General features: G+C 41.5%; 1 protein-coding gene across 1 annotated transcript in view; it reads left to right on the top strand.

Annotated features, from left to right (window-relative positions):
- The first annotated feature begins 4,559 nt into the window (after positions 1-4,559).
- Stam (signal transducing adaptor molecule) overlaps positions 4,560-14,771 on the top strand; it is a 50,823-nt gene continuing 40,611 nt past the window's right edge. The window contains exon 1 of the mRNA XM_021192070.2: positions 4,560-4,802. Coding sequence (XP_021047729.1) covers positions 4,763-4,802 — 40 coding nt within the window. The 5' untranslated portion in view covers positions 4,560-4,762. The remainder of the gene's footprint in view (positions 4,803-14,771) is intronic.

Below are 14,771 nucleotides of genomic sequence, written 5' to 3' on the forward strand. Positions count from 1 at the left end.
TGTTAGTCCTGCCAATCCATGAGCATGGGAGATCTTTCCATCTTCTGAGATCTTCTTCAATTTCTTTCTTTAGGGATTTGAAGTTCTTGTCATACAGATCTTTCACTTCCTTTCACTTCCAGTCTGGTGCTGAAATCAGATCTGCCTGCCTCTACTTCTCCAGTGCTGGGATTAAAGGCATGCCACCATGCTAAGGTTCTCTCTCCTTCCCTCTCCCTCTAGCTCCTCTTCTTCTCCCCTCACCCTCCTCCTTGGGTGCTATAGTTTGGGCCATGTGTTTCCCCATGTATCAATATGTTAAAGGCTTGGTCCTCATCTTGACATTATTGAGAGCTGGTGAAAATATTAGCAAGCAGGCCCCTACCAGGAGGGCTTCGGGTCACTAGGGCCCTGCAGAGGCGATACTGGGACTGCAGATACTTCCTGTCTTTTGCTATCTCACCATTGAATGTGTGACTCTGCTTTGCCACTGGGTCTTGCAAAGATACGTTATGTCAAAAGCAGGACGAATAAATGAGCATGGGCTGAAGCCTGTAAACTGTGCCTGTGTCTCTTGGCCTCCCCCAATTCTGATTTTTTTTTTCTTTTCCGTACTACCTTAGGGTTTTACTTCTGTGAACAAACACCATGACCAAGGCAACTCTTATAAAAACATTTCACTGAGGCTGGCTTACAGGTTCAGAGGTTCAGTCCATTATCACCAAGGCAGGATCTTGGTAACATCCGGGCAGGCATGATGCTGGAGGAAATGAGAGTTCTAAATCTTTATCTGAAGGCTGCTAGAAGGCTGGCTTCCAGGCAGCTAGGACAGGGTATTATAGCCCATGCCCACAGTGACACACCTACTCCAACAAGGCCACTTTTACTCCAAGGCCATACCTCCTAATAGTGCCACCCCTCCGGCCAAGGATATTCAAACCATCACAAGTACATTATGAACACTTGGAGTCATTTTTGGGCTCTATACTACAGTACAGAATCCAGCTGTGGGCCCGCCAGAGCCCTTGGCTGTTATGTGGCTCAATGAACATTTCCTGCTTCCTTGGTATTTGCTTTATACTGCTGTTGGCTCATGTTGGAAATCATCCATACCTTAGTGTTTTTCATCCCTGGGACAAAACATCTGGCATAAGCAACCCCAATGGAGGAAAGATTTGTTTTAATTCATACCCTCAGAGGCCTCAGACCATGGCTAGTTGGCTCTGCTGTTTCTGGGCTGTGAGAAGCAGAACCCAAAGCTGCCATTTCCCTGCGGCCAGGAAGCAGAGCTAGAGAGATAAAGGAGGGATTTTGAAGATATACTTCCTCTGCCCAGACCTCACTTCCTCTTCTGCTATGAGCATTATCCCTTGATGAGGTTAGCATCCTCATGATCCCATCACCGTCAATAGCATCACCAGTGAGGGATACATGAGCCTTCAAGGCACATTTCAATCTAATCCATAATTTCCCCCAGTTTTATTTTGCTTACAATAAAGTACAGATTTTGTTACTTCCTTATGGTCAGTAATTATAATATGCCATTTTAATCCTAGAAGATTGCATTTATTCCATTTAATAAATGTCATGGAACAATTAATTATGAAGAGCTAATACATATAAATGATTTTAAATAAAATGCTTAAACATTGGGTCCAATATTGTGGTAGCTTTTAAACATTCCCCCTACTCCAATTTGTTGAAAGTCATTGTGGCTGCACTAGAGTATGACTGAAGTGATGCTATCCCCACTCCCCGGTCCACATCTTAAGGAACGGGAGGCGTTCTCTTCTTGTCTCCTGAAACATTCCTACTTATGTCCATTCAGTATGCTGGGAGAAGCCAAGCCGATACATAGCATGTTCCGTGCAGCTGGTGCAGCCGACAGCCCCAATGACTCAGCCAACTTCGAGCATCCATTGCCAGACACACTCTGAGCAACTCTGTTAAATACTGAAAACTAGCTGGAGTGATCCCAGTCACTGTAGCAGTCCTGCTGATGCCGTAGGGAGGGGAGGCAAGCTGTTCATGGTGAGGTCTGACAAAACTTTTGACTCGTACGCAAAATAAACTACTGTTCTTACACTAAAGGCTACACTTAGCATGTGTTATGCAGAAACCACTATCTGGAACAAATATCACCCCACTCAGTGCTGTGATAGAAGTGACCGATCAATTAATTAGCAAAAACTTGTGATGTATCGTTATTCATAATGTACTGAATTTGGAAAGGCTTTTTGTCAGTGTTTCCTAAGTGGAGATTGAGAGAAGGTCCAGAGATTTCTAAATACAACAAGAGTGGTAAAAGTTGTCTGTTTTAGGATGTGGGAGGTATGGGACATCTGGACTGCTGTCGTAGTTCAGAAAAAAAAAAAAAAAAACTCGAGTATATGAAGTGAAGGGGCAACCAAGACCAATGCATTAAGGATGTAATTGGTAGTATTAAGGTTAAGTATTCCTCCCATTGGAGTGCCTCCCATTCTTAAACATTCTTCCTCACTTTTTCTTAAGAATTCTACATTTGCTCTATTTTAAAAAATGAATTAACTTTGAAGGCAGGAGCAAATGGTGGCTTTAATGTCTGACATTTGTCATTTTTATATTTTAATTTTTTTTTTTTTTTTTTTTTTTTTTTTTTTTTTTTTTTTTTTTTTTTTTTTTAATTTTTTTTTTTTTTTTTTTTTTTTTTTTTTGGTTTTTCGAGACAGGGTTTCTCTGTATAGCCCTGGCTGTCCTGGAACTCACTTTGTAGACCAGGCTGGCCTCGAACTCAGAAATCCGCCTGCCTCTGCCTCCCAAGTGCTGGAATTAAAGGCGTGCGTCACCACCGCACGCCTCATTTTTATATTTAACCCCACCCTTTTGAAAGAAAAACTATGCTCATTAAATTACTCAGAAAATATTTTCGTTCAGGTTGTTAAAAACTGCAGAATTTATTTCACATATATTTGAAGGCTTTTTTTTTTTCAGTGCCAAGGTCAGATCCCAGAGCCTCTTACATTCTAAACAAGTACTCCATTACTGAGGCTCATCCTCAGTCAGTCTTTACAGCCCTTTAAATTCTTATGCACTCAGATGTCTATCTATGTAAATACACATCTATGCTCTTACTTTCAATGGCCAAATAAGTACAATTATAACTATTGATTGCACTTGAGTGCTTACTATATGATAGACACTATTACAGGGGATTTGCTTCTACTAATTTATTTCATCGTCAATGGTTTGTCATTTCCGTTTCTTATAAATGAGGAAACAGGAGTTTGTCTACTCTCTTCAATGTCGGGAAGTTTAGTGGTCATCAAAACTTTGATACTGTAAACAATGCTGCCATTAATACCTTGGTTCATGTTTTTAAAGACTGTCTTTATGTAAGATTTAAAAATCAGAATAACCGGAACCAAAGGAACATTTCCAAAAGCTTGCTATATAATTCCCATCCTTTCTCTTAAGAATGTTGTTAATTTATACCCCATCAGGCAACTTCGTTTCCCATCCCTTGGATTCTTTTAGTTTTAAATGACTGAAAACATTAACCGATGCTTTAGTTTTCTCCTCTCCCTTCAAAATTCGACTTAACTGTTTAGTAAGCAATCTGTACTGTTATACAAATCTTGTTGACGTGTATCTGTTTATAAGCTTCATTTGTAAGTATTCCTATTTGGGCACATTTTACATAATCTCACTGCATGTGCAAGACCGACTTGCTAACTTTACGTAATATTTCCAAAAGATGATTCTTTAGATTTCACATGATTTAGAGGACAATGTGTGTGTGTTGGGAGTTGGGGGGGGGGGGCGTGCGTTACATACACATGTACAAATTAGATCACCAAATCAACATTTTAAGTTGCCAAGAGTCCTCGTCAATGTCTGGCTCCATTTTTCGTGATTTTTCTTTTAAATTTTTTATTTCTGCAGTTGCGTGTGCGTGCTTATCTCGGGCTGAGAAGGTCTAATCCTGCCAGTCACTCCGGGGACTCAGTGACTGCACGTCTAGTCAGTCGGAGCCCACACCCAGGAAGGTTCCCTCTGATCTCAGGCTGGGGAAGGAGCCAGCGTTACCTCAGCCTCTCCAGAGGCTGCGCGCCTCGACACTCCCTCCGAGGGATTCGGGCCAGCTCCACCGGCTCACATGACTCCAATCCCAACACCTTCCTGGAACCCTCGATGAGCGCGCTCAGCATCTTACTGGGACAACCCGAACGACTGTCTGACTTTCTGGAGGGATTACAGCATCACATCAACCCACCGAATAAACCCCAGGAGTTAAAAATTAAGGGTTGGCTGGACCCAAACTGAACCCTCTCCGGTTCCCAGTCTCTGATTCACTCCTGAGGCGCTTAGTCGGCCTCGGTGCGCCTGAAGGACCTCGACCGCCCGAGACGCCCGGGGACTGGAAAAGCCGAGAACCTTAGCCGCTAACCCCACGGGCACGCGGGAACTCATCAGAGGACGAGGCAGAGGCGGCTCCTCGCGTGGGCCTCGGCGGAGGCGGCGGGTTCTGGCCAGACCCGGCGCGGGCAGTGTTCAGGCAGCGCTCAAGTCGCCTACATTCCCGACACGCCCCGCGCGGGGGCCTGCTCCCCGTCTGGGCTGTTGCCGCCGCCGCCGCCGCCGCCTCTGTTGCTGGGGTGGCTGAGAGGAGGGGCGGAGGGGGACCCTGCGCTGGCGGGCAGGCGCCCTCGCTGTGTTGGTACCTGAGGGGCCTCCTTCTCCGTCCTCCCCAGAGTGCCGCGGGGTCGAGGGGCAGTCCCCGGGGACACCTCGGCACGCAGCGGACATGCCTCTCTTTGCCACCAACCCCTTCGACCAGGATGTTGGTAAGTGTTTTCGCCGTTCCCCCGTGGGTCTCCCCGGGACTGCGAACCCCCGCCGCCCCCCGTCCCCCCGCGGTCGTTCATTCTGGATTCCCAAGGCCGAGCCCAGGTTCTTCTCTCCCGGGGCCCCTTCGTTCAGAGTTGGGAGAGGGTTGAGCGCTTGGCGCATCCTCTTTGGAAGAAATGGGACTTAAGAGCCTCTCGGATGGGCCTTGGTAAGGGGCTTGGGGAGGGGGAGCTTTGAAGGAATCGCTGAAGGGACTGGGGTAAAGGGTTGCCGCGGGAGGAACAGACGACGAAGCCATCTGCCGCTGGGGCATGGCTCCTGGGAGAGGAGCGAAGGACAGGCGTATCTTGGCTTGAGCAGATTGATTAGCAGCTCTATCGCCAAAGTATTTGCCTGGCCCAATAGAAAGCACCGGGAACTGGCAGAATGTTTTAGGTAAGGTTACTTAAAGGTTTCGTAAATAGCCCTTATAATGGTCCCTGGAGGAGAGAGGTCTGGTTACGTACTGGTACGTTTAAATGGTGGAAGAGATGAAGATGGGTTACTTGGCAACAACTGAAACGCAGGCATGAGCCTTTGGGATGCCTTTTTCAGGCCTCTGCCTTTGGGGGGAAGTGTGGAAGAGGATTTTGATTCTAGGATGGGGTCTGAAATGCCAAATTTGTGTTGTTGTCTGAATCATTGGTATTAGGTACCAAGCGTATCAATTTAGCAGGTTAACTATCTGTTTTTCGGGCCTGATTTGAATTTCTTGAAAGGATTTTGGGATGTTTTTGAATGCACTACACTGAACTACACAGGCCCCATAGTGTAGAATGAAAACGAATACCATCCAGTTCCACAGGCTGAATTTAACCATAACTGAAGTAAAAGAATGTAAGGATAGCTTGTGAGAGTTACTTTATGAATTTTATTTATTAGAGGTGAATTTTAAATTTTGCCAACTGGAGAAAATTTACTATTACTGCCACTTCCTGCCTGGTTCATAGTGATTTAATTGAATGTCCTGAATCTGAGCTGTGGATGGAACTTTAGAAATCAATAGTGCTAAATAAGTAATGAATTGAGAAATTGTGTTTAATAAGTGCTTAGCACCAGTACTTACTGAACACAGTGTTCATTGACAAGAAATGCAACCATGAAGACCATCTCATTGTGGCTCTTTGGCTGTTTTACAATTTGTTACATCAGTCTTTAGGACAGATGCTTATAATAAAACAATATTTGCCACCTCTGTTCCTAGCACCTATAGTGATCCTATATAACCTTGCTTTCTGCTAATCAATCACACTTACATTCTCGTGGCTTGTTCCTTTTCGTGGTGTTGGAAATGGAACCCAGGGCCTAATGTGTATTCTTTCTGGTTTTTTAAAACTCACATTTGCAGTGGATTCAGATGGATTTCTTAATGTTAAACCTGTTCTTGCTACCTACACTGCCCAGTCCAAACACAGGCCCCTTCTTGCCTTTATACTTTTGTTGCTGTTATTTCATGTGTCTTTCCACACATATGTCCTCATGCTTTAAGGTCAAGTTAGAGTCTGACTTGTTGTACCTGAATTATTTGCTGATTCCTGCAACCTGGAGTTTGTAAGTAGCAGTGTTACTGACAGTTTGGTAAAATCCTTAAGGAGGTTATGCTCTCTACATGAAGGCTGTTAACTTTGTATTCGCTCTTCACTCAGTGGACACCAGTAACATCTCACAGCCAGTCATGACGTAAAAGACATGATTTAATGTCTCAGGGGCTGTTTAAATACAGTGATTTTCACCTCCCCCATCTTCTACAAATTTCAGCGTTTTTGTCTTTATTAAATTAAACATTATACATCAATGTGTTCCTTATTTTGCACCTTGTATGATGGCTGCTACATAGTTGGCTTTGAAAAAATGCTTGTTGAGTTGAGTCTGACATGTTTTTAAAATTCAATCTGAATTATAAAGATAATTTGTGCTGTCAAGGTCCCTACTGATTTGTATTTACCAATTCCAACAGTCAGTTCCTCATCCATTTTTTTTATTGATGTTTTAAATTTTTCTTCTGTGCTTTATCCATAGGTTTGTAGGTCACCAGCCCTTTTCTGGTTTTCTGCTTAGCTTTTTAGTTTCCCCTCTCCCGCTTTTTTTCAGTGTCCAAATGTTGAGCAGTAATAACAGCTCTTCTCCATTAAGACTTTCTTCTCTTAAAGTCTTATGAGACTTAGTTTTTAGTAGAATTTGGAGTGATTTGCTTAAATTCAGGTTTCAGGCTTGCTGCTTGTCAGCCATCTGGCTTTAAGCTAATTGGCTAGATATTCTATACCTTTGTTTCTTTGTCTTTAAATATGGAGTATAAGAATTATAATGTTCCCTCGGAAATATATTTGCAAAAGCAAAAAACAAACAAAAAATGTATAGTGTTTCTTAACTTACAGGGTTGGTAAAAGGATTGAGTCAATATTTAAAAAACACTTAGAAAAACATTTTTTATATTTGTGAAATAAGATTTAAAACAGCTAGTCTCTTAGCTTTAAACACTTTGCTTATTCCAGTTACTCACAAATTTAAATAGTCTCGGTCAGTATTGGAGATTTAGGTGTCCATCTACTGAATATTTCCACTGGATTTTGATAGGAGTCTAGAAACAAGCATGCCAAAAATCATTTATTCCCCTCCCACTTCTCATTCTGTCATCGTAGCCCATCTCAGGATTGAGTCATTAATCTTTCCTGTTAGTCAGTTCTGATGTCTAAGAGTCATGGACTTTCTTTCTTTCTTTCTTTGTTTCTTTCTTTGTTTCTTTCTTTGTTTCTTTCTTTCTTTCTTTCTTTCTTTCTTTCTTTCTTTCTCTTTCTTATTTTATTTAATTTTAAATTTATTTTTTACACTCCACATTTCATTCTCTGCCCCCCCATCCCCTTCCTCTGCTCCACATCCCACACCTCCTCCCCACCCCCCCCCATCTCCATGTGGATGCCCCCACCCCCACCCCACCTGACCTCTAAACTCCCTGGGGCTTCCAGCCTCTTGAGGGTTAGGTGCATCATCTCTGAATGAACACAGACCCGGAAGTCCTCTATTGTATGTGTGTTGGGGGCCTCATATCAGCTGCTGTATGCTGTCTGTTTGGTGGTCCAGTGTTTGAGAGATCTCGAGGGTCCAGATTGAGGCTGCTGGACCTCCTACAGGATCGCCTTCTCAGATTCTTTCAGCCTTCCCTAATTCAACAACAGGGGTCAGCTGCTTCTGTCCATTGGTTGGGTGCAAATATCTACATCTGACTCTGTCATCTGCTTGTTGGATCTTTCGGAAGGCAATCATGATAGGTCCTTATTTGTGAGTGTTCCATAGCCTCTGTAACAGCGTCAAGCCTTGGGACTTCCCCTTGAGCTGGATCCCACTTTGGGCCTGTCACTGGACCTTCTTTTTCCTCAGGCTTTTCTCCATTTCTATCCTGTAATTCTTTCAGACAGGAACAATTATGGGTCCCTCACTTGATGTCCTGTCTTCCTGCTGGAGGTGGGTTCTATAAGTTCCCTTTCCCTACTGTTGGGCCTTTCATCTGAGGTCCCTCCCTTTGAGTCCTGGGAGTCTCTTACCTCCCAGGTATCTGGTGCATTCTAGAGGGTCCCCCAACCTCCTATTTCCTGAGGTTGTCTGTTTACACATGAAGCCTCAGGGCTTCAGTCCTTTTCCCTCACCCAATACCAGATCAGGTTTAGCTCCGTTCCCTCATCCATGTTCCCTCCCAGTTCCTTCCCTCCCTCCCTCCCGACTTGTGATTGCTTTCTTCTCTCTCCCAAGTGGGACTGAGACATCCTCACTTGGGCACTTTAGCTTGTTGAGCTTTTTGAGTTCTGTAGATTGTATCTTGGGTATTCTGTCCTTTTTTTTTTTTTAAACTAATATCCACTTATTAGTGAGTGCATACCATGCATGGGTCTTAGTTACATCACTCAGGATATTTTCTAGTTCCATCCATTTGCCTGCAAAACTCAGGATGTCCTCATTCTTAATAGCTGAGTAGTATTCCATTGTGTAAATAAACCACATTTTCTGTGTCCATTCTTCTGTTTTAGAACATCTAGGTTGTTTCCAGCTTCTGGCTATCACAAATAAGACTGCTGTGGACATAGTGGAAAGAGCAGTTAAGAGCACTGACTGTTCTTCCAGAGGTTCTGAGTCAATTCCCAGCAACCACATGGTGGCTCACAACCATCTGTAATGGGATCTGATGTTGGTTGGTTCTTTCAACCTTCCCACCCATTCCTTTTTTTTTTTTTTTTTTTTTTAAGATTTTTAAATTTTATATGAGTACACTGTAGTTGTCTTCAGACACACCATTAGAGGGCATCAAATTCCATTACAGATGGTTATGAGCTACCATATGGTTACTGAGAATTGTACTCAGGACCTCTGGAAGAACAGTCAGTGCTCTTAACCACTGAGCCATCTCTCCAGCCCCCTTCCCACACATTCTGTCAATAAGATCTTTTGGCTCTACCTAGCATGTATCCAGAATCTTGTTGCCTCAGTTATACTCAGCCATCTCAGCCCTGTCAAAGACTGTGGCAGGGGCTTTGCAATAGGATTTTTCATTCCTCTTCGCCCCTCTAATAAGGTTTCACTTATAAAAGCCATTAATCTTTAAAAATACTGGATAAAGCCATCTACCTGTTCAAAAACCTCTGGGAATTTTCTGTATGTACTATCTAAAGATGTATATGGCTGTGAACCTAGGGTTCGCTATCATGTGAAGCGTCTTAGATTTGAACTTTCCAAGTGCTTCTCCCTCTTTAGCTTTGTAGGCCGTTTTCTTTGCTTATGTTAATGTTCCCTTAGGCATGTTAAGGTCTTAATGTCCGTCACATCATTTGGGCACTCATTTGTTCAAAATTCACTTTCTAAGAGAGACTTTCCTAGTTAACTGTCTCTATAGTGGCTATTCCTGGTTGTCAACTTGACTATATTTGGAATGAACTACAATCCAGAATTGGAAGGCTTACCAGTGATCCTAATCTGGAGTTTAGGAGATAAAAGTTTCTGACCTGGATCACGGCATGAAGATCTCGAGGCATAGTGGCTATGAATTCCAGAAGATTAAGACAGGGAGATCTCTGAGTTCAGGGTCATCTGAGATTAAAGGCATGATGGAACACATACTAATCTGGGCTACACCTTCTGCTGGAGACTTACATAAAGGATACTGGAAGAAAGATTTACTCTCTTCTTCGCCTAGTGCCAATAAGAAATGTCTTGTAAACATTCTTTTGTCTTTGATAAATGCTGCTTTTAATATTTATAATATAAGTGAGCAGCCAGGTGTGGTTTCCTATACCTTTAATCTCAGCTCTTCAGAGAGGCAGAGGGTCCTCTACTGGTTGGAGGACAGCCTGGTCTACCTAGTAAGTTCCAGGTCAGCCAAAGGTATAGCAAGACCTTGCATAAAACCAAACAAACTAATTAATTTTAAACTTTTAAAATCTATTCATGGTCAAACTTTTTGACCAGTTCATGTCATGAATACTGTTAGTCTACTATATGTACTTTTTACTTATTTTTACATACTTTGCTTAGTCCAGTAAGCATCATAAACCACAGTCAGATTAGTTTTTCCTCTAAAGCAGTGGTTCTCAACCTTCCTAATCCTGCAACCCATCAATAAAGTTTTTTATATTGTAGTGACCCCCCCATAACCATAAAAATTATTTTCAATGCTACTTCATAACTGTAGTCTTGCTAGTTATGAATCATAATATAAATATTTTTTGGAAATAGAGGTTTGTCAGGAGTTCAAGACCCTCAGGTTGAGAACCACTATCCTGAGCTCTTGATTTTGGTCTTCAGTTGCCCCTATAGCAGTTACTATTAGTGAGTAGGAGAATTTTGTATTACACAATATCAAACCTCTTTGAATTGATTTTCTAGTGTTGTAAGTAGTTATAAAAATATCTCAGGTTGGTATCAGGATTATTTGTCAAAACACTTGATATTCTAATCTTTTACTGATATAGAATATGTCCCAAACACCTCAACTTCAGCCTGTTCAAACCTATATTGAAACTTTTTTTTAAGAGTTAACATTTTTTCCCCTTTGTTCTTGTTTGACTAGACATCAGTTATTTGTTATGTAGGCTTGTGTGACATCTTGATTTTCATGGTTGTAATTGTCTACATTCCTGACAACAAATAATGTACTGTTGACTGTGTTCTTTCAGGATACTAGTATAGTGTGTATGCTTTATCTTAATTGCTTTGAATCCATCTTTCTATTTCTGCAACTTGGAAGTTACTTACCATTGTAAATACCTTTTACATTAGTATAGAAGCTTCTAATTGTTTTCTTCTTTCTCTAGTAATATTTGGTTGCGTTTTAAGAATGTAAATGTAATCCTTTTGATTAAAATATTTTTAGTTGACTTTACAGTCTAATATGAACTCATGAGGAATTATAACAACTCAAATTTCCTGGTTCCCTTGTGCCTTCATGTGAAACCTTGACAGGCCAAAAAGCTTTATGTATAAAGCAGGTTGTTGTTTGAAGCAATCCTCCTGCCTCTGCATCTAAATATTGGGATGGTAGGTGTGGAGCTCTGGGTGTCTGACCTGGCTTCTTTTTAATTCTACAGCCCTGTCTTCTCTCCCTCCCTTCCTCCTCCCTCCCTCTCTCCCTTTCTTCCTTTCTGTTTATTTATGTAATGTGTATTGGTGTTTTCCCTGTTGTCTGTATGTAATCTGTTTGAGGGTTTTGGATCCTCTGCAGCTGGATGGAGTTACAGTTGTGAGCAACCATGTGGGTGCTTGGAATTGAACCTGGGTCCTCTGGAAGATCAGACAGTGAGTGCACTTAACCACTGAACCATCTCTCCATCTCTTTCTTAAACATTTCTACTTGTGTTTTTAATGCAACTGTGCTTGGTCAGATACATCATCTTCTGGCCTTAAATAGCTTTCTTGTCATTAGCTTGGTTCTTTGTCTTTGAATATTGACGATTGAGCCCAGTATCTGAAACCGAGTCTCAAGCCCCCATTGCCCAGTTTTAATTGCTCATTTGAAGCATTACATGTGATACTAGTGAGTACTTTTTAGAGAATCCTTACTCTCCTCTTTATGACTATTGTCTTAGTGTTCTATTGCTGTGAAGAGACACCATGGCCATAGCAACTCTTACAAAGAAAAACACTTAATTGGGGCTGGTTTACAGTTGAAAGGTTTTTAGTCCATTATTGTTATGGTAGGGAGTGTGGCAGTATGGAAGCCGACTTGGTGCTGGAGTAGCTGAGGGTTCTACATCTGGATTGCTGGGCAGCAGGGAGAGAGAGTGACACTGGGCCTAGTTTGAGCATATGTGACCTCAAAGCCTACCCCCAGTGACATACTTCCATCCAACAAGACCACATTTTGTAATAGTGCCACTTCCAATAAACCAATAGGGGCCATTTTCATTCAAACCACCACAACTGCAGAGATAATCTAAAGATAAAATAAGCCCAGCTGTGGTGCCATGTGCCTTTAATTACAGCACTCAGAAGTAGTGGCAGAGGGATCTCTATGAATTTAGGGCCTTTCTGGTCTACAGAGAGGAGCTACAGCCAAGGTTGTTACACAGAAAAACCCTGTCTCAGGAAAACAAAAAAAATCATAAGTTTTGAATTCTTTAGAAGTATGGGTGTGTGTGTATATTTATGTATGTATGTGTCTTGTGCCCCCCCCCCCAACTCCCAGGTTTAAGCTTAGAAATTTGCTCTATATAAAACCATGTTGAGTTGCTGTTGGGTAATTCATGTTCTTCTGGCTTAGAAAATAATTTGAATTTTTTCAAGAGCTGAGAAGAATATGCCACTATTTGGTTGATCTTGAGGCAGCGTCAGAAATGATATGATTAGTTCAGAACTGTATAATGTATTATTGGGGTGTTTGTTTCTTTAGTTTCTTTATTTTTTGAGACAAGATTTCTCAGTGTAGCCCTGGAAGCCTTGGAACTTGTTCTGTAGACCAAGATGGCCTAGAATTTAGAGATCTACCTAATTTTGCCTTCCAAATGGTGGGATTAAAGGCATGTACCACCATGCCTGCTACATGCTTTGCATACATTTCTGATTTACATGAGCAAATGGGAGTCACATGCTGACCCTCTCTGTATGCGTGTGTAGAAGGGAATTCATAGTCTTAGGCATGTTTTCTAAGGATTATGCCATAGATTCTGGTTGGTGGGTTTCTTTTCTTTTATTCCCTCCCTCCCTCCCTCCCTCCCTCCCTCCCTCCCTCTTCCTTTCTTAACACAACCTCCCCTCCTTCCTCTCTTGAGATAAAACTGTACTGACCCTCTCTGTATGCGTGTGTAGAAGGGAATTCATAGTCTTAGGCATGTTTTCTAAGGATTATGCCATAGATTCTGGTTGGTGGGTTTCTTTNTTTCTTTTCTTTTATTCCCTCCCTCCCTCCCTCCCTCCCATCCTCCTTTTCATTTGTCAACTTAACACAAACCTAGACATATCTGGGAAGAAGGAACCTCCACTGAAGAAATCCTCTCTATCCAGATTGCTTGTAAGCCAGTCTGTAGGGCATTATCTTGGTTAGTGATGGGGTGTGACCCCTAGGTATGTGGTTCTGGAGTATATAGGAAAGCAACTGAGCAAGCCATGAAGAACAACGCTAGTAAGTCGCATTTCTCTATAGTCTCTTTAATTCCTACCTTCAGGTCCTGCTGTGTCTTTGCTCGATGTACCTGGGATATGTAAGCCAAATAAATCTTTTTCTCCCCAAGTTTCTTTTGGTGTTTTATTGCAGCAATAGAGACCAACCAAAGATGCCATACATTCCTGGAAATGTCATTTTAGGAAATGTCAATTTAGGAAACATAAAGTCATTACAAGCAATGTATAGTTGATCTAAAATAAGTCTATTAGTTCCAGTTAGCATGAAATGTTTAAATAGGTGTCATTTTGAGTAATTTAGATGTATTCACATAGGCTTTTTTTTTTTTTTAAAGAGCCTGCTTGGGTACTATTCCAAGGTGAATTAATTATTAATATGTACTATTAAATCAAAATAACAACTGCTTTCCAAAGATGAAGTAAATATTAGACTAAGAGATACCTGTACAGGCTGACTCAAATCTGTTTATTCAAATCAGCTGAGGACTTGTCCTACAGGGCTTTAGATACTGAAGTTTTATTTTATGTGTGGGACTTTCTTAGCATTTGTTCCACCATTAGGCAGAGAGCATGGGTTTTGAAACACAATAGAATTGGTTATTTTGAAGAAACCTAGAATGTATTTTAGATGCCTGAATACTTGCAGGTATCCTTGAAACAGTTCTTCCTCATTCAGAACAAAACTGAAAAAGCATTTTGTATTTGCATTCTAAGCAAGCCTCTTACTTGTGGCAGTTTCATCATTTTTGTTTGTTTTGTTTTCTTTTCCCTCTTAGAAGCTGCATTTATATTGGTAGAGAATAATTCTTTTTCTAACAACCCAAATCTGATTGTATTGTTTGCTTGTTCAAGGCTTTTGGCCTTCTGATGTTTCTTGAATCAATACAAATACCTCTTCTAATAGTAGTGTAGTAGTTGTGTCTTATTATTTCAACTTTTTACAAAGTGGTCTGTACAAGAGCCAGCCTGTGAGAAAGAAATAATATAAAATACCTTGGTGTGACTCTAACTACGGAAGTGAAAGATCTGTATGATAAGAACTTCAAGTCTCTGAAGACAGAAATCAAAGAAGACCTCAGAAGATGGAAAGATCTCCCATGCTCACGGATCGGCAGGATTAATAGAGTAAAAATGGCTATCCTGCCAAAAGCAATCTACAGATTCAATGCAATCCCCATCAAAATTCCAACTCAATTCTTCACAGAGTTAGAAAGGACAATTTGCAAATTCATCTGGAATAACAAAAAAACCTAGGATAGCAAAAACTATTCTCAACAATAAAAGAACCTCTGGTGGAATCACCATGCCTGACCTAAAGCTGTACTACA

This window comes from Mus pahari, chromosome 3 (assembly GCF_900095145.1).
Source record: "Mus pahari chromosome 3, PAHARI_EIJ_v1.1, whole genome shotgun sequence".
Taxonomy (NCBI): domain Eukaryota; kingdom Metazoa; phylum Chordata; class Mammalia; order Rodentia; family Muridae; genus Mus; species Mus pahari.